Source organism: Episyrphus balteatus, chromosome 1 (genome assembly GCF_945859705.1).
Source record: "Episyrphus balteatus chromosome 1, idEpiBalt1.1, whole genome shotgun sequence".
In the NCBI taxonomy this organism is placed as follows: domain Eukaryota; kingdom Metazoa; phylum Arthropoda; class Insecta; order Diptera; family Syrphidae; genus Episyrphus; species Episyrphus balteatus.
In genome coordinates, this window is record NC_079134.1 from 53,056,494 (window position 1) to 53,074,550 (window position 18,057).

General features: G+C 34.5%; 1 protein-coding gene, 1 long non-coding RNA gene and 1 pseudogene across 3 annotated transcripts; 2 read left to right on the top strand and 1 right to left on the bottom strand.

The window, feature by feature from the left end:
- Positions 1-4,289: 4,289 nt before the first annotated feature.
- On the top strand, positions 4,290-6,010 carry LOC129920718 (uncharacterized). 2 transcript variants are annotated; one of them, XR_008773297.1, is made up of 2 exons: positions 4,290-4,335; positions 5,703-6,010. It is a non-coding gene; the product is annotated as an uncharacterized LOC129920718 (long non-coding RNA). The 2 variants fall into 2 exon arrangements; XR_008773296.1 differs by lacking the exon at positions 4,290-4,335 and adding an exon at positions 5,551-5,642.
- A 2,902-nt stretch (positions 6,011-8,912) lies between these two features.
- Positions 8,913-11,084, top strand: LOC129921005 (cyclin-G-associated kinase-like; annotated as a pseudogene).
- Positions 11,085-17,354: 6,270 nt separating this feature from the next.
- On the bottom strand, positions 17,355-17,967 carry LOC129921010 (formin-1-like). The gene is made up of 2 exons (XM_056002618.1): positions 17,650-17,967; positions 17,355-17,534 (listed from the first exon to the last, which is right to left on the bottom strand). The coding sequence occupies exons 1-2, from the start codon at positions 17,965-17,967 to the stop codon at positions 17,355-17,357; spliced, it is 498 nt and encodes a 165-aa protein (XP_055858593.1).
- Between the last annotated feature and the right edge of the window lie 90 nt (positions 17,968-18,057).

The window sequence follows — 18,057 nt, forward strand, 5'->3', positions numbered from 1 at the left end:
AATTTGCGGAGCTAAATCGGTTCTTCTGCCCTACTTCAAGATTTAGATGTAAAAGTGCACAAAGTTGCTTGTGCAAGTTTCAGCTTTCAGCGTTTCTTCTTCAAGCACCACTACTCTAATTTCTGAGTAAAAACAAAAAACAAGTAGCATCTTCGAATACTATAATTCCGATTTGATAAAAGCAAAACGACCTTCTCCTAGACTTCCAGTCCAGCAGATATCAGAAAGCTTGACAAATTATGAACGAAATTAAGAATTTTTATAAGAATAAAATGTTTATTTATTATTTTTAACTTGATGTTTGTATTATACAGTGGCGACAAAATAAATAGCACATGTACCCTAAAATTTCTAAAATGAAAGTTCTTCGCACTTTTTTAACTTAAAAGAGCTGTTTTATTAATGAGGAAGTAAGAACACAGATATATTTGATTTATTAAAAAAGAAATTAAGTACATTGAATTCCTTAACAAGAAATAACAACAAAATCATTAATACAGCTCAAGTTTTTTAGGACAAAATAAATAGCACACTTCCTAAAAACAAAAACAAATTAACAAAAATTTTAACACAGTTAAAAGAAAATAACTAGTATTTGGTTGGGTAACCCTTATTATTTATCACAGCATAAAACCAGCGTTTAATAGACGTAACAAGACTCCGAAATCGTTCAAAAGGTACTGAGTACCAAGCTCGTCGAAATTCCTGCCAAAGTTTGTCCAAATTTGAGATATCAGACCTGTTAATCGCTTTTCCCACGTCACTCTACAAGTCCTCAGTAGGATTCAAATCTGGGGACTGGCTTGGCAATTCCATAACACCGATTTTTTGGACGGATAGCAATTGTTTCACAGACTTAGTCTTATGTTTTGGGTCGTTATCCTGTAGAAATGTCCACTTTAAAGGCATTTCCTTTACAGTAAAAGGTAGAATAGTGTCCCTTAGGATCTCCTTGTACTTAAGGTGGTCCATAATACCCTCTATCCGATGAAATGGCCCCACACCATGCCAAGAAAAACAACCCCAAACAAGAATACTGGCCCCACCATCCTTAACAGTCTATATTTTATACTGCGGGTCACATTTCAACTGTTCCACGCGGGGAATTTCCGTATGGGGCATTTTGAAATGCCCCATATGGACCACCTTAAGTACAAGGAGATCCTAAGGGACACTATTCTACCTTTTACTGTAAAGGAAATGCCTTTAAAGTGGACATTTCTACAGGATAACGACCCAAAACATAAGACTAAGTCTGTGAAACAATTGCTATCCGTCCAAAAAATCGGTGTTATGGAATTGCCAAGCCAGTCCCCAGATTTGAATCCTACTAAGGACTTGTAGAGTGACGTGGGAAAAGCGATTAACAGGTCTGATATCTCAAATTTGGACAAACTTTGGCAGGAATTTCGACGAGCTTGGTACTCAGTACCTTTTGAACGATTTCGGAGTCTTGTTACGTCTATTAAACGCTGGTTTTATGCTGTGATAAATAATAAGGGTTACCCAACCAAATACTAGTTATTTTCTTTTAACTGTGTTAAAATTTTTGTTAATTTGTTTTTGTTTTTAGGAAGTGTGCTATTTATTTTGTCCTAAAAAACTTGAGCTGTATTAATGATTTTGTTGTTATTTCTTGTTAAGGAATTCAATGTACTTAATTTCTTTTTTAATAAATCAAATATATCTGTGTTCTTACTTCCTCATTAATAAAACAGCTCTTTTAAGTTAAAAAAGTGCGAAGAACTTTCATTTTAGAAATTTTAGGGTACATGTGCTATTTATTTTGTCGCCACTGTATGTAGAGTACTTAAATTTTACACAATTTTGGATGCATTTTTAAAAAATAATTTTGTTTTTTATTTTTTTTATTTTTAACAAAAACGGAGTGATTAAAATAAATTGAACTAAAATGACCTAGTTCAGTAACGCGATTTGAACTAAATTGATCGATATACTAATATTTTCAACTTGCTAAACTATAAGCAAACACAAAAAAATACACCACAGAATTTTAAAGCCATTTTAAATGAGATACAGGGGTGTAACTAACAAAGAAAAAAGTGTGCAGGAGCTTATATTTCTCAAGATTCCTTACAATTTATTTAATGATTCAGAACGCTGTAGGTACGATATGAAATAATACAAAAAATTGCCATATACGTACATCTTCACTGATCGCTTAGCATCAACAATTCCATATTCTAGGAATGGTAACTCTATGTTGTATAGGTCATTTAACCGAGTACATACGTAACTACCTACATGATAAAAACTCTGAGAAACACGACAAAAAGAAATTAAATAAAAAAAGAAAACAAAAAAAATATATATCTGCGTTAAAGGCATTGCAACAAAACGCAACCTTGATATTGAGAAGATCCATAGATACGACTTTTTGTGTGATTTAGAATTTTCTCCTGTTCTAAAAATAATACCTATTTCGCACACAAGTCAGTTTGATGCACTAGCCACCAGCAGTGATGTCCGCTTTTAAGAAGTGAGCTAGAAACAGCAGAGACCAGAGAAATCAATGAACAGGAGCATTTATTATGAATTGTATATGTATACAAAATGCCAACTGTTTTTTTGTTCTTTCATTTTTTTTTGTGCTTACCTAATTAAGCTCAAAAAGTACCTATCTATCATTGTTTTACTTTAAAATGCAGAACATGGAATGGTTAATGATTCAAAAATTAATAAAAAAAAATTGGTAGAATTGATATAAGCGAAATGGGTTTATAAAAAAAAAAAAAACATAAAACAAAAAAACAACCTAAAAATAAAACTTTTTAGATATCATTCAACAAAGTTTCGAGTTTATATTTTATAATTCTTTTTTTTTTTTTTTGGTTCATGACTCATGCAAGATTTTGTTTAACAACTTTTTTTTTATATATATTTGATTACTCTTCTGGAAATGTATGAGTAATTTTTTGTTTTCACGTAATCTCCACTAGAAAAAGGCTTAATTTGATTATGCCGGCTTTTCTAAAAAACATTTTAAAAGGGATATGGGCTGGGTTTCTTCTTTTTTCATTTCCTGTCTTATAGGTTTGTGTATTTATAAACAAGACAAATACAATAAAAAAAAAGAATTGGAAAAGAAAGTAGAAAATTGCCATGGCTACGGGTTAAATTGAATTTTCTTTGAACTTTTTTGCTTTTGTGCAAATTTTTCGTAGACCAATATTTTTTTAAATAGGAATTTTCTTTGTTCTTACCTTGATTTTTTTTTGGTTTTATTTGTTGAAAAATTAACACTCAAAATGAATTTTTGTTCACTGTTTTTTTTTATAAATTTTAATTCACACGAAAAAGACAATTGAATTTGTTGAATGAAGAACAAACAATTATTATAATATTTTTCTCGCACTGAATCACTTCAAGACGAAATACACAGTGGAAATAGAAACGTTATAATTAAAAAAAAAAAAAGTGGTTGTTGGTTTTTTTTTTATTTTTTGCAGACCAAAAGAGGAAGTGTTCAAAGCAAAATTACAATTATTTGACATTTCTCTTTGTGGTATATATGGGCGTCGTACATGGTGGCGTCAAATATATATATATATATACATACAAGCAGCTGGCCAGTATTGTTCTATTACAATTTTGATTAGTGATGTGCAAGAAAAAAACCTAAGAAAATGAGTTAAAGCCTGGTACGCAGCTCGCGCTAAATTTTAGCCGAGATAAAGCTCCCATACAAGTTATCGATAACTTGTATGGGATCCATTTTATCTCGGCTAAAAATTTTCGATAATTTGTATGGGAGCTAAAATTTAGCGCGAGCAGCGTACCAGGCTTATACAAATTATCGAAAAATTTTAGCTGGGTTAAAATGATTCCCATACAAATTATCGATAAGTTGTATGGAAATTTTATCTTGGCTAAAGCCTGGTACGCTGCTCGCGCTAAATTTTAGCTCCCATACAAATTATCGAAAAATTTTAGCCGAGCTAAAATGAGAGTTTTAGCCAAGATAAAATGGATCCCATACAAGTTATCGATAACTTGTATGGGAATTTTATCTCAAGCCTGGTACGCTGCTCGCGCTAAATTTTAGCTTCCATACAAATTATCGAAAAATTTTAGCCGAGCTAAAATGAGTCCCATACAAATTATCGATAACTTGTATGGGAGCTTTATCTCGGCTAAAATTTAGCGCGAGCTGCGTACCAGGCTTGAAGCGAAAAGAAATTTTCCATACAAAATTTCGTTTTGCTTTTCGTTTTTCAAGCCTGGTACGCTGTTCGCGCTAAATTTTAGCCAAGTATTTGTATTTGTATTTGTATTTTTATTGAGACTTGAAAATAATGTTACATGAATACATGAGTAAGTATATTTAGTTCTTTCTTTCTTATTATAAGTAGAATAAGCGGAGGCTGTAATGTATGGCCATCCTGTTCTGTTGTTTTAGTGTCGAATGCCAACATGGCTTGTCTTTTTCTTTTTTAGGAATATAATAGTTCTTGCTCTCGGAGCTATAAAATAGTTTCTGTAGACGATTGTCTTTATACTACTACTAATGACTAAGATATTTATACATATATATACAATTAGATAAAATAGGTACGCTATAAATACAGAAAGTGAGATGTATAGATATTTTACATAAACGAACATATGTTTTCTTTTCTGACATTTATTGACATTACCTATGAAATGTCAGTTTCTTTGATAGGTTTATATTCTTTCTTTTCTTATTTTTGGTTATTGTTTGTATTTTCATATTTTTACATTTTAATGGGCGCATTCACAAACCTAGGTGCTACGTAGTCGAGTTTCAACTAGCTTTTGGAATGCGAATTTGCACTACAAAGCTAGGTGACAGATGCAATAAAAAAAAAATGTGTTTTGAGTGGTTTAAATGGCTTTTTTTCTTTGAAATTCTTCAATTTCCTGATTTATATTCACATACTACACAATTAATTTTATTTTATATGCTTTTTTCATCAATTCCACCAAATTTAAAATTCAAATAGAATTTGTTTCCATCAAACAGCTGACTGAGAAATGTCAGCTAGCTTTGAAGCTGAAAATTTTTCACCTACGTCGGAGGGGAAATTTCAACTAATTTCTTAGCTATTTTCAGCCAATCAGAACGAGTCGCTACGTAGCACCTAGGTTTGTGAATGCGCCCAATATGTTTATTTTCATAAATATAGTTTTGTTCCGATAGGAAGTTTAGATTGTTTATTTTTATTGTTGTTTTCGAGTTTTTTTTTCTATGTTTTGTTATTGTTTGTTGTTTGTTGTTTTTTTTTTTACATTTGTGATTGGGTTTTGAGTATATTTATGTTATGTTAATACAATTTGTGATTACTTTGATAATTTTGAGAGCATTTCGTTTTGATTTTTGTTTTTTTTTTTTATTTAACTTGATTAGTATTAATCGTATCATAGGTTGTTTACACATATTTTATTTTCTTAAAACTAATACAATATTAAGTAGCAAAGCAAACAATGGTAGTATAGTTTTGACCCAGCTAGAGATCTTTTTTTTTTTTTTGAGAATATGTTTTTGTTTTGTTTTTTTTTGTTTTTTTTTTTTTGTTTTTAATGATTAATGTTGAAATGTTTTTATTTATCTTATGATTTGTTTGTATTTTCTTTATATACTTTTTAAATTTTAATTTCAGGTGATTTTTGATTTTACGTTTGATTGATTTATTTAACATTTTTCTTTTTGTCTATTTTAGATTGAAAGATCTGATTATTCTTTTGGCTGATTTAGCCTCTGTTATTTCCTCTGATTGAGGTCAAGAAGAATTCAAGAATTCCATCAGGAGTTGATTGGAGGTTTTCGTTGCTTATGCTGATTGGTGATGGATAGAGAGATTCAGTCCATGAATTATTATTTTGAGAGAAGTAAATTCCCTTGATCAAATCATTGTCTGAATATTTCATTTTTTCAATGTTTTTAAACATGAGTTCGACTGTATATTTGATCAATGGAGTTATGTTTGCTTCATTATAAATAAAGTTGTTTGAATATCTTTTATTTCTAGTTTTGAAGTTTTTACTTACACAGAGGCGTAACATCTTTCTTTCGAAGATTTCGAATTCATTAAGGACCGTTGGTGAAACGCTGAACCATACCGGGAATGCGTAAATCAGTGTCGGCCTTATCAACGTTTTGTAGAATAGAAGTTTAGATTTTTTGCTTAGCATAGAGTGCCTTAGGAAAGGCATTAGCATGTTGGAAAGTTTACTAGCTTTGGATTTATTCTCCCTAGCGTGAGGGTTGAATTTGAGCAGGTTAGTAAATTGAACCCCTAGGTACTTAAGCTTGTTTTTAAACGGAATGCCCAACTAACAATTTCGATGATATAACGATGGTGAGAAGCTTTTTGTCATCACTAATTTCACACCTAAAAGACTCATATAACCCTGTTTATCATCAAAAAGGCCCCCTTTTTTTACTCCTATTAAACCTATAAGAAGTACGATGAAATACTCCTGTAAAGTTTTTCATCAGTAGCCGAATGTGGTATTCGATCCTATAAATGTGCGAAGAAGTACACTGTAAGACTACTGTAAGGTTTCTCATCAGTAGCCGAAAGTGGTATTCGATCCTATAAGCCTACCACAGAATTCTTATTGGAAGCATAATAGGGCTATTCAATACTCACCAGGAGGGAGGAAAAAAATAAAACCGAATGAAATAAAAAACGAGAAATTATTTATACAATATTTTATTTTTATAAACAAATACACTTCAAATTTACCCGCAATAGCACATTTTCTATGCCCTTCATCACACTTAGTTCGAAGGCCCATACTAACAGTCTGCAGACGTTTTATTTCAGCATTTTTACCTTCCAGGGCTTTGATTATGTCCAAATGGAACTCAGCCTTCATTTGATCTAATTTCGATTTGAGAAAATTCTTTTCGCCTTCTAGCTTATCGTTTTCTTGTTGAAGTGATGCAATTTCTCCAACGAATTTTGCATTTTATTCAGCTAGCAGCATTTATCTCAAAGATTGTATCTAAAAACAAAATAATTAAAATAAGAATAGAACTGAACAAAGATGATTCTTTTAGAGTTATACGATTGGGAACCTTATTTTGCAGAAAGATAACCAATTTACTTACGCTGTTGTTCATTTAGTTGCCTTTGGATTTCCTCCATACTGCTGATAGATTCATCTCCACTTTGATTGTTAGAAGAGTAGCCATATTTCCACTGGTTTTGGTAGCAGTTAAAGCAGCGGTCAAAATATCACCATAATAGATTTCATGAGAGCGACAAATTGTTCTGGTGCTACATCGGTTATTGAGCAAAGATCGATGATCCCAATTCACTTTGTTTTCGATCAACCGAACTGCAATTGCTGTATACAAATTGCAAGACCTCTTGGATCCATTATCCCTTCTTTTCATAATGAATCGAAACACCAATAAGCTGCGCAATGGCATTGCGAACGGATTTTTCTTGCTCCTGGATAAATGCATTGAGCATTCATTGTTTAATCCTGTAAATTAATACAAAAATGAAAGAATATTATATAGGGGAAGAAAATTGCATTTTTATTCTTACTCCAATTATTGCTCGGGTGGAATATTTTCCAATTGCGTAGTTTTCCAAAACGCTTTTCCGACAAAACAGCCGAATATTGGATTTTAGGTTTCTTTGATGAAACAACGATCTGGCTGGAATAGTTTCGGGATGCTTTTGTAGTCTTTTTGCGAATCATCCGTTGCCTGCAAAACAATTTTACAAAATTAATGGTTAAAAATATAAATTTAAAGAAAGTTCAGACCAAAAAAAAAAGGTTTTCCATTTTATTCAAGTTTAAGTCTTTCATGTAACTTTTTCAGTTTTGTTAGTCTGCCTCTTTCAAGATGTAATAAAAAATATGTTGGTTAAATTCAGTACTGCAGCGACTACTCTCATCCACTACTTTTCATATTTTGTAAGGTTTTGCATTCATTCATTTTATTCTGATCTCGCTGAGCGCGCTCTGACCATGTTCCTTAAAATGTTCGGAATGAAAAAAGAAATACAATTTGAAGCTCTGAACGTTCAGAGGAAAAAAAGAAACTTAATTATTTGTTTGTCAGTTCAGGCTCTGTTCTAAACTTAAGAAGAAAAACGCCTATTGATCTGATCAAAATTATCTTATTTTATCACCCTGTGAATAACAATACTGAACAAACAATTATTATGTTTCGGGGAGTTCGTTATACAGATGACTAACAGCGGCAAACATCTCTTCAATTAAGTTGTTAAGACAATTGGCCTACGTGAAGTTTGCTTCTTTCGATTGCAATATACCGATTCGAGGGGTAACCTAACATGGATAAAATTATATAAAAAGGTAATGAACCAAGATGTAAAGAAAAAAGATACAGTTCCGCCTAAGAGGCAAATTTTATCCAGAGGATGTTGCCGAATAACTCATCCAAGACATAACTCTGTGTCTGTTTTACTTGCAAGTAAAAAATGCCATATTGTCTTATGAAATCTATTGCCCGCCAGTTCTATTAGCATCGTATGCCGTTCAGACACGCCATGGTGATCACAATAAGAGCACCCACACCGCTGGTTTCCTATCCAACGACCAGACGTATCTGAAGAAAAGATTTTTTTAGTTGCATTGGACTTCAAACGATTTTAATCCAATAATTCAAAAGTCTTGAACCGATATTGCACTCTAAATTTTCAAGAAGCGAAAGAAACTTATTTTTTAATTCGATTCAACCGGGGCTGAAAAACGAGTGTCTAGAGTATTCATTTCAAATAAAAATATTTTTTTAAATTCATCTTCCAAGAATATTAATTTTCATTTGTCAGTTTCATGGTTCCCAACTTTATATTAAATTTATTTATTTTTTTACAAACAGCTCACAACCGTGACCACCCCGATGTATAGATCTCCAGAAATGGTTGCCACCTGGAACAATTATGTTAAAGACCCCAAATTGGATATCTGTGCTTAAGGATGTGTTCTTTATTGTTTATGTTTCCAAAAACATCCATTTGAAGTTTCAGCCAAGCTACGAATTACAAACGGAAATTATACAAAGCCATCAGATGCCGGATTTAATTGTTTCCATGATGTCATCAAATAGTGAATAACTGTGAACCCCTCAAATAGGTTTAACATTTCAACAATTTTAGATCGTTTGGCTGGGATATCTTAAACGAAAAATTGGTCATTAAAGAGACCAATTGAATTGGTGGTAAGTAATTTTTTCTGAAAAGCAAAAAATGACTTACATGTTTGTTTAATTAAAAGGGAAAAACCATTAGTAATACCACCAAGTGGTTCACCGGAAAACAGTCCAGCAACAACAAATGCACCTGTGCTCTCTCCACTTCCCTCACGACCTACACCACGAAGGCCTACACATTCTCCCAACCTATCGGCCTATTCAGACAACAATGTCTCAGATAGTTTTCCCCAACATCAACAGCAGCGTCCAGCAAGACCACCACCAGCTGCTGCCACCAACAACATGCAACAATACAACTACCAAGGACAAAATCTACCACAGCCACCCAAAGCAGCAGGTGCCGCACAAACAGGAAGTCTTTTCTCCTCAATCCGAGGTGGTGCTAGCAGTTTTCTCAAGAATCTCAAGGACACCTCCTGTCGAGTTGACATCGAGATAAGTTACATTACATCAAGTATTCTAATGATGCCATGTCCCTCTGAAGGCTTCGAATCGGCCTACAAAACAAACATTGAAGACGTCCGGTTGTCCATCGAAAGTCGTTATCCACCAGCAAAAGTAAGCGTCTACAATTTTGGCAATCGAAACTGTCTACGTCTACCTCCACCGGTACGCCGGACAGTCGGAGACGGCTCCATCTACACATGTCCTCAATCCAAAGCACCGCATTTACATGGAATGTTTTCCGTTGCTAAAGATATGTATGTATGGTTTCTTGACTGCATATCCAAAAAGTATTATCATTCAGACAAGTGATAGTGGTGGCTGCAGTGCAGCCACAATGGTTTGTGCCCTTCTCATGTACAGTGGTCTTATTCATGAACCCGAAGATGCTGTTCAAGTGTTTGCTGTCAAAAGACATCCAATTAGACCTTCAGAGTTTCGCTATTTGTATTATTTGGATGATATTCTGAGGACAACACCACTTCTGCCGCACTACAAGACTCTTAATGTGGTTTCGTTAGTATGCCAACCAGTTCCACGTATGACAAAAGCTCGTGATGGTTGTCGATCGAAGTCTATTGCAATGAAAGACTTCTTATGAATACAGTTCAGGATTATGAAAAAATGAAGTGAGTTTTAGAAGATTTTTTGTACAAATTGAAATTCATTTTGATTATTTTAGATTATATTTATCTGGACCTGGAAAAATCATGCTACCAATTAACCTTACTGTTTGTGGAGATCTTACAGTTGTTCTCTATCATGCACGCAATGCTCTCAAGGGAATGGGTCGCCCTCAAGGCTTGAAAATTAAAATTAAATACTGGCTTCAGGAAACCCTTATTCACAACCAACGATTTGGACGAGCTAACTGACCAGGAACATGTTCCATCTAACGTCACTGTGTCTCTCTCGATTGTCGTTACTGACAATGAAAGCCGCCCGTCAAAGAATCCACCTTGGTTACCGGCTAAACCAAAACATAATCCAATCAATCTATTTAGTTCATAATAATTGGAATATGTAGAAATGGTTGATAATTTTGGTAATCAAACAAAAATATATTATTCCCGAGTCTCGAATAAATTGTTCGTTCTTTTGTAGTTACCAAACCAACTGCGGGATCCGTGCCCGATCGCCCACAGCAGCCGCCACGATCAAGGCCAGCACCACCCATACCCCATATAGAAACTACAACCAATCCGGTTTCAGAAGTATCTGAGCAACAAACAGAAGCACCTTTGGTAATGCCAGACATTACAGAGAATAGCAAAGAGCATCCTTATGCAAGCACATTGCCAGCTCCACCAATCGATTTGCTGAATTACGGAGGAGGAAGCCAATCAATGACTCAAAATCCAACAACATCTTAAAGTCAGCCTGATATTGCATCGACAAAAGAGGCTAGCTTTGATTTGTTGGGATCATTTGATTCAGGTGATTTGCGTTCAGCTCTAATACCAGGGGTCGAATTACGGCATACGTTCGTTAACGTATGGTTGCTATGTATCCCTATCTGTTTCTACTAAATAAATAGAGACACAAATAGTAAAAACGTTAACGAATGATCGTAATCGTATGATGTAATTCGACCCCTGATATTTTGGGTAAGTTTTTTTTTTAATTTTTCAAAATTCATAATTTTTGAATAATGATTTTAAATTTTTATCTAGTTTTAAGTAGTTACCTTATCACAATATGTACACTCTGAAAAGTGCCTTGAACAACACTTAAATATATATGTTACTAACTAGTAAAGTTATCTATTACTTTGTACACAGGATATCTAAATCATTTTATGAATATTTATGCATAAGCTAGATTAGTCCAAGTCAGCAATGAACCTAGTCTTAGTATTATTACTTTAAAAAAAATGTATTTAAATGAAAGTCTCAATAAACTTTGAATTGAATAAATTTCCTGACCCGAAAATAAAAATTAACTAGTCAATAACTAAGTTACATACCACACTTAAGCTGGGAATCGAACCCAATCCCTTGTACTTGGACATCGTTGTCAACTGCTTTGAAGAATTTTGAAGCGAGTTAAGCATCTAGATGATTTCTCTAAGCAATGAGTGTTCTGGACTTGCGACAATCAAATCGTTCAAATGATAATTTTTTTTTGACGTTTCCAACAGGTGGGCTATTTGATCATAGAAGTCTTATCATCAGTCGAATTTCAACTAAGGCATTTAACTTCGGTTGAAGAACTTTCCTCTTCTCTGACCATACCTGTAAATGAATTTATTAAACAAAATTATTAATTTTGGTTAGATGGATTTACATTTAAATCGGAATTCGAGTCCAAATAATCATCAATTAATCATCATGGGAAGTTCTTTTCAATATTTGCCTTCTTTGTCGACCCTTTTGGAAGCTGCTTTTAAATCGAATTGATCTTTATTTTCAGTCTAACCGAGATTATAAACAAGTATTAAAGAGAAATTCTAGTATAGATCAAGATACATTCTCTTCGTAGCACCCAAAACAAATTGGGTCCTTGGCCAGTTCTTCTCACAGCTCTTGGAGGTGTTCGGCATATGGAATTTCTCTCTTGCATTCCTTTGATTTTACGTTTTTTTTTGCTTTTAATGCTTAAGTTGCCAAGATATTCTACAATGTTCACAAATGAAAGGAATTTAAAATAGAATTTTCTATTGTTGAAAAGAACAAAATAACTTCACTCAAACGTGTTGTAACTTGTTGAGTAAATTTTTTGTTGGACATTTTGTTAAATGTTGATAAGTACCTATTTTTGAAATAAATAATTTAATTTTTATAGCAAAAGCTAAAAAAATGTTTCACAGATGACAGATGAGCTGATCCATAGACAAATAACACAAAAGATTTATACATTATTAATTGAAACAAAAATAAACACAGAGCAAAGGACGCCTTCCCTTTCACATTACCTGCCCAGATTATGGGTTTTGACTCCGACGGAACCCCACATCTGTATCAGACAGAACCGTCTGGTATTTATTACGAATTGAAAACCAATGCAACTGGTCGCTCGGCAAAAACAGTTCAAGATTTCCTCAAGTACAAACAACGCATTAAGTAGCTGAGGAAAATGGTGCTGTTAAAGCTCTCTTGGGAGTAGAACAATCGGGACAGAAGAATCCAGAGATTGCGGTCATGCAAAAGAACAAACCCACTAAAAATGCTCGATGTTCGCAGTCAATTGAAAAACATGTAGCGATTATTAAAAACACGTAGACTTTTAAGCCTGAACTACATCAAAACACAAAGTCGAAAAAGTACAAAAAAGTACACAAAGCTCAAAATATAGAAATCACATGTATATTTACCTGACATCTATTGGAAAAAAAATAACTAAAAAAGCTCTTTTGTTTTTTGAAGTTTTAAATTTCAAATAAAAAAAAATTTGAAAAAGTAAACAAAATACAGTCGACTCTATCTAAGTCGAATTTTCACAGGACACGAAAATTGGTTCGAGTTTCTAGGAAATTCGAGTAGGAGGCATCTATTCAACCTTTTTGCTGCAGGCGGTTTCATTAAAAATGGTGAAAAAGTTCGATTAAGAGGGAAATTCGACTTGATGAAGTTCGACTTATAGGGAATCAACTGTATTTGAAAAAAAATATTTATTTGTCAAAAGAGCTTTTCTTCGAAAATGACAGGAACTATGTGAATATTGTTTGAGTGTATTTGTTTTTGAAACTTTGTGGAAATTGAAAGCTTGGTCATGTTCAAGCTTTTTGACTCGAATACTTTTTTAAAAATGAAAGAAAGATATACAAATAAGTTACTAGGGGGAACAAGAAAAAACATCGTGTTTACTTTTTTGTACTTTTCTGACTTTGTGTTTTGATGTAGTTCAGGCTTTACATGTATATTTTTATGAAAGTATTTATTTTTTTAATTTGTTTTCATGAATCAAAATGTAGCTATTTCAATATTGTACTTGAAAAGGTAAAGTTACAACCCGTTCTTTGGCGTCCTTTATAGAACAATCGAGAAGCTGAGTATCATGCCTTCTATAAACCCTTCCAGATGCTACATTTTGTACACCTGTAAAGCTTTATAAGAATAAAATTGTTATGATGATAAGAAGCTTTTAATGACCTCTGTCGTGGATTCCTATAGGATTAAATGCTTCTCGACATCGTTATAGTGTGCTTATAGATAATTTTCTCATCACACCTATAATCCCACTATAAGATACTCCTAAAAAGTTTTTTAGAAGTATAAATATCAGCGTTTACTGATAATTTTTTTACCGTGGGTAGTATACCAGCCTTATAGGTGCGAATAGCCCTTTAGACTTGCAACCCGTAAGCAAAAATGTTAGTTGGGTGTTGATGTTGTCAAGGGATAGTTTCAGGTTTTTACTTTCGCTTACTACGCCAGGTTTACCTTTTCCGCTGGCATTTCGAAAGCAGATAGCTTCCGATTTGTCTTTATTAATATGAATGCCCCATGTTTTGTAGTATTTGTTGATTATATCTAGATGGACTTTGAGATTAATGAGTGCTTCTGTTGGCTGCTCAGAGGGAGCATAGACAAAGGTGTCGTCAGCAAAAAGGATTGCTTCTGATGTGATGGTGTTGTTGGAAAATACAGTATGTGGAAAGTCGTGTATGAAAAAGTTGTATAGCTTTGGGCCGAAAATGGAGCCTTGGGGGACTCCCCTGTATGTCAAACAATTTTCTGACTTTGTCTGTTGAAGTTGGATGAAGAAAAATCTGTTGTTGAGGAAACTGCGAATCATGTTGGTTATGTGTGGTGGGAAATCCATCTGGCTGATTTTAAAAAGAAGGCCGTCTCTCCACACACTATCGAAGGCTTTCTCGATATCGAGCGAACAGGCTACGGTGCATTTTTTCTCTCGTAAGTTGATTGTAACTTCATTGTGGATTTTAAGTAGTGAGTGTACTGTAGAGTGGGACCTTTTAAAACCAAATTGGTGGTCTGGAATAAAGTCTATGTGATCGTCAGTGTGCATTTCAATTTTATTCATTAGGATTTTTTCAAGAATTTTTCCTACATTCGAGAGCATCGAAATAGGTCTAAAATTGTCTAGAGTGAAGATGTTGGGTTTTTTTAATAATGGTACAATTTTCGCGGTTTTCCATTCTGTTGGAAAGTATCCGTTATTTATACAGTTGTTGTATATAATTGTTAGGTATTTGATTGCTTCTGGTGAAATTTTTTTAAGAATAAAATTGGAAATATTGTCCGGGCCTGTCGATTTTTTAGCTTTAAGATTTTTGATTATGTTTGTCACTTCCGGGATAGAAGTGAAAAACTGGTTATTTTGGTTGATGGCGGAGTTTTCATTTGAAAAGATGAATATTCTTTCTGGCATAGATTCGGCTAAGCGAATCATTTCTGCCTGTACTGAAACAACAACATTGGGGTCATAAGAAGGAATTTTTTCACTGTAGAGTTCCTTAAAGTGTTCTTTAAAGGTGTTAACTTTCTCGGATTCGTTTGTAATTATACGGTTTCCGATTGAGATTTGGTCGCATATGAATCGTTTCTTTTTACCTGTTAGTTTAGCTGCTTCTTTAAAAGCTTGTGGACCTGGTTTGATGTTACTGAGTTTTAGGCTGAGTTGGTTATTTAGCCAAATACTAACTTTTTCTTTTATGATTATTTTGAGTAGGGAAATTTTACTTGAAAGGGCTTTGTACTCACAGTTTACTTTGTTGTATGATCTGTGGAAGATTTTTTTGAGATCTTTTTGCCAAAGGTGTTTAATTTTGTATAGATTGTTAATGTCACTTGGAAGATCTTTATATTTTTTAGTATTACATACAGAACTGGAGGAGTGAAGCTCTAAAGTGTCAGAAATGGTTTCGTTGAAAGTACTTATTTTCCGATCTATTTGTGCATTCGAGAGGGAAATAAAGGGAGATGGAAGAACAGTGCTTAAGGTTAAATCTAGGTCTTCCCTAAATCTGGGCCAGTTGGTATTTTTGTAGGATTTACCTACATAATGTTCAACTAGGGGCAGCATTGCATCCGATATAGTCAGTTGCAGTATAGCTGGGAAATGGTCACTGAAAGTTGGAATTGTTTTGATTATGTAGTTATTATCAAATACATTGATCAAATTGGGAGAAACTAAAAAGTGGTCGAGGTAAGCCGAGCTTCTTGGGAATGTTGGATCTGGGGGGGTGATGTTTATTAGCTGAGGGTTGTTAGTATTGAACCAGTGTTCTAGGTTTCTACCATTTTGGTTGATTTTAGAGTCTCCCCAATTAGGGTGTCTAGCGTTTAAGTCGCCACCCAGGATGGCCCCGTCAAATGCTTCGGATAAGGTATTTATTTTCTCTAGTTCTTCTATCATAAGATTGGATTGGCAGTTAGAGGGGAAGTATAGAGAACCCAGTAAAATTTTTTTTGAGATGTTATTAATAGTGAGGCTTATGTAACAGAAGTTACTTGGGAAGATTGGATTTATTAGTTGCACATTTGTATAACTTATGTTGTTTTTTATAGCTATAGCTACGCCTTGGTTAAAAGGATTGGAAAGAAAATTATAATTGTCTAAAAATACTTTGTGTCTGTGTTTAAGGTGTGTTTCCTGGATGAACGCAACCGTGATATTGTGAGCAAGGAGAATTTTAAGAAGTTCGATTCTCCTGCTCTGTTCTATTAAGGACGAAATGTTATAGCTTAGAGTTTTTAATATCATTATGGTGTGCTTATCATTACCTCATTGAGGAGGTTTAAATATTCTAATCTTTTTTGTTGGAGGGATCCACTTTTATTGATGTTTTTTACGAAATTTTCAATCTTAGTCAAAAGTTCGGAAACACTGATTCCAAAGAGATCTTTGGAGAGGTCTAGAAATTGGTTCAGGTAATTACTGTTTGTGGTTTTTGGTTGGGAGAGACCCAGAGGTGCACTTGATTCTTGCCTAAAGAGGCTAGCGAAAGATTTTTGTGGAAGTATTGCGTTTGATAGATTTTTGGCAAGGCTTATGCCTTCCGATTTCTTTTGGTTAGCTTCAAGGATGGATTTTTTTCTGGAGTTGATGTATTCTTTATATTTTTGACAGCCACGATAATTGGCTGGGTGTTCTTTGTCACAATTGACGCAGTGTGCTTTCGACTCAGGGGTCGACTTCACTGGACAATTGCCTGGCTGGTGGGTATGGATACATTTAACACATTTATAATTTTTGCCACAGTTTTTAGCCAAGTGGCCAAAACTTTGGCAACGTCTGCATTGCAATACCCCTGTATTACCTCTGGGTCTTTCCCAACTAATTTTTGTGTTTAGTACAAAGTTTATTTTTATAATCTCATTTGAGAGTATTCCCTTGTTGAGTCTAACAAGGAAGAGGTTGGTATTGAAACCTAAGCTTCTGGATCTCTCCGTTGAGAAGACCGAGACTTTTTCTACCGTTCCCGGCAGGACGCTTTCTAGATAACTATGGATATCCGATTCATTGAAGTCGGATGTTAAACCCCTGAGGATTAAGTTAAGTGTTTTATTTTCTTTAAGGGTGTATGAATATCCCTGAATCTCTCCACTCTCTCTAATTTTGTCCATCAGCTCCTGGTGGACTTTGGGATTGTTTAAATAGAGCTTGGACGTACCATTTTTATGGTTTTTAAAATAAAATTTAAAATCACCTGATTTTGATAGACTACTTAGATCTAATTCTAATTGTTTTACATTTGTATTTTCTAAAATTATGGCTGGGCAAAACTTACTTGAATTAATTTTACGATGGCTGGAACCTCCTACGATGACTTCTCCTGGTGTTGCAGCAGCGCTGGTGCTGGTTTCGGTGGAAGCTGGAGTGGTGGCGTTGTTGGTGGTGGCGGTGCTGGTGGTGGCGGTGTTGGTGGTGGCGGTGTTGGTAGTGGCGGTGTTGGTGTTAGCTTGCGGGTTGGTGGCGATTTCTTCGTTGGTAGTGTGAGCTACTGACTCGTCTGTTGTTTGAGATGGTATTTTAAAGTTGCGTCTATTGGTAGACGAACTCTTTAAAAATTTTATGTCGCTCAAGGTTGAGAAGCGGTTACTGTTATTTATTGCCTCTGTTGCTGGGGCAATTGGGGTTGGCGATTTGGCGCTTCTTTTCGCCTCCTTCCAACTTTCGTTGAATTCCTCGATGAAATCCATATCGACATCGTTGCTAGGTTTAGCCCTTTTGTTAAGAGGCTGATCCGTTAGGATGTTTGAAAATCCATCGTTTTTCAGCTGCATGAGCAAATGTGCTGCACGCATCTGGTTAGGGCTGTTTAATAACGCAGCGTTTTTAGCGTTAGGTTTTTTCTTCGTTATGGTTGCTGATTCTTCTTTTTTATTTTTAGTGCTACTTGAGCTGCTACAGGATTTCGAGGAGCTCCCCATGTGGGGGCAGTCCACCTCACCGGGTCCTTGGATGTTTTTTGTATGTGGCTTTATGGTTATGGCGGTTCGCACATGTGCCGTTGAGAAATT

What these genes read in the sequence shown, in the direction of transcription:
- LOC129921010 (XM_056002618.1), bottom strand. Translation starts at nt 17,967, where the DNA reads ATGGGGAGCTCCTCGAAATCCTGTAGCAGCTCAAGTAGCACTAAAAAT. An exon ending in CAATTGCCCCAGCAACAGAG is followed by an intron (nt 17,535 to 17,649) that starts GCAATAAATAAC and finishes ACGAGTCAGTAG; the next exon opens with CTCACACTACCAACGAAGAA.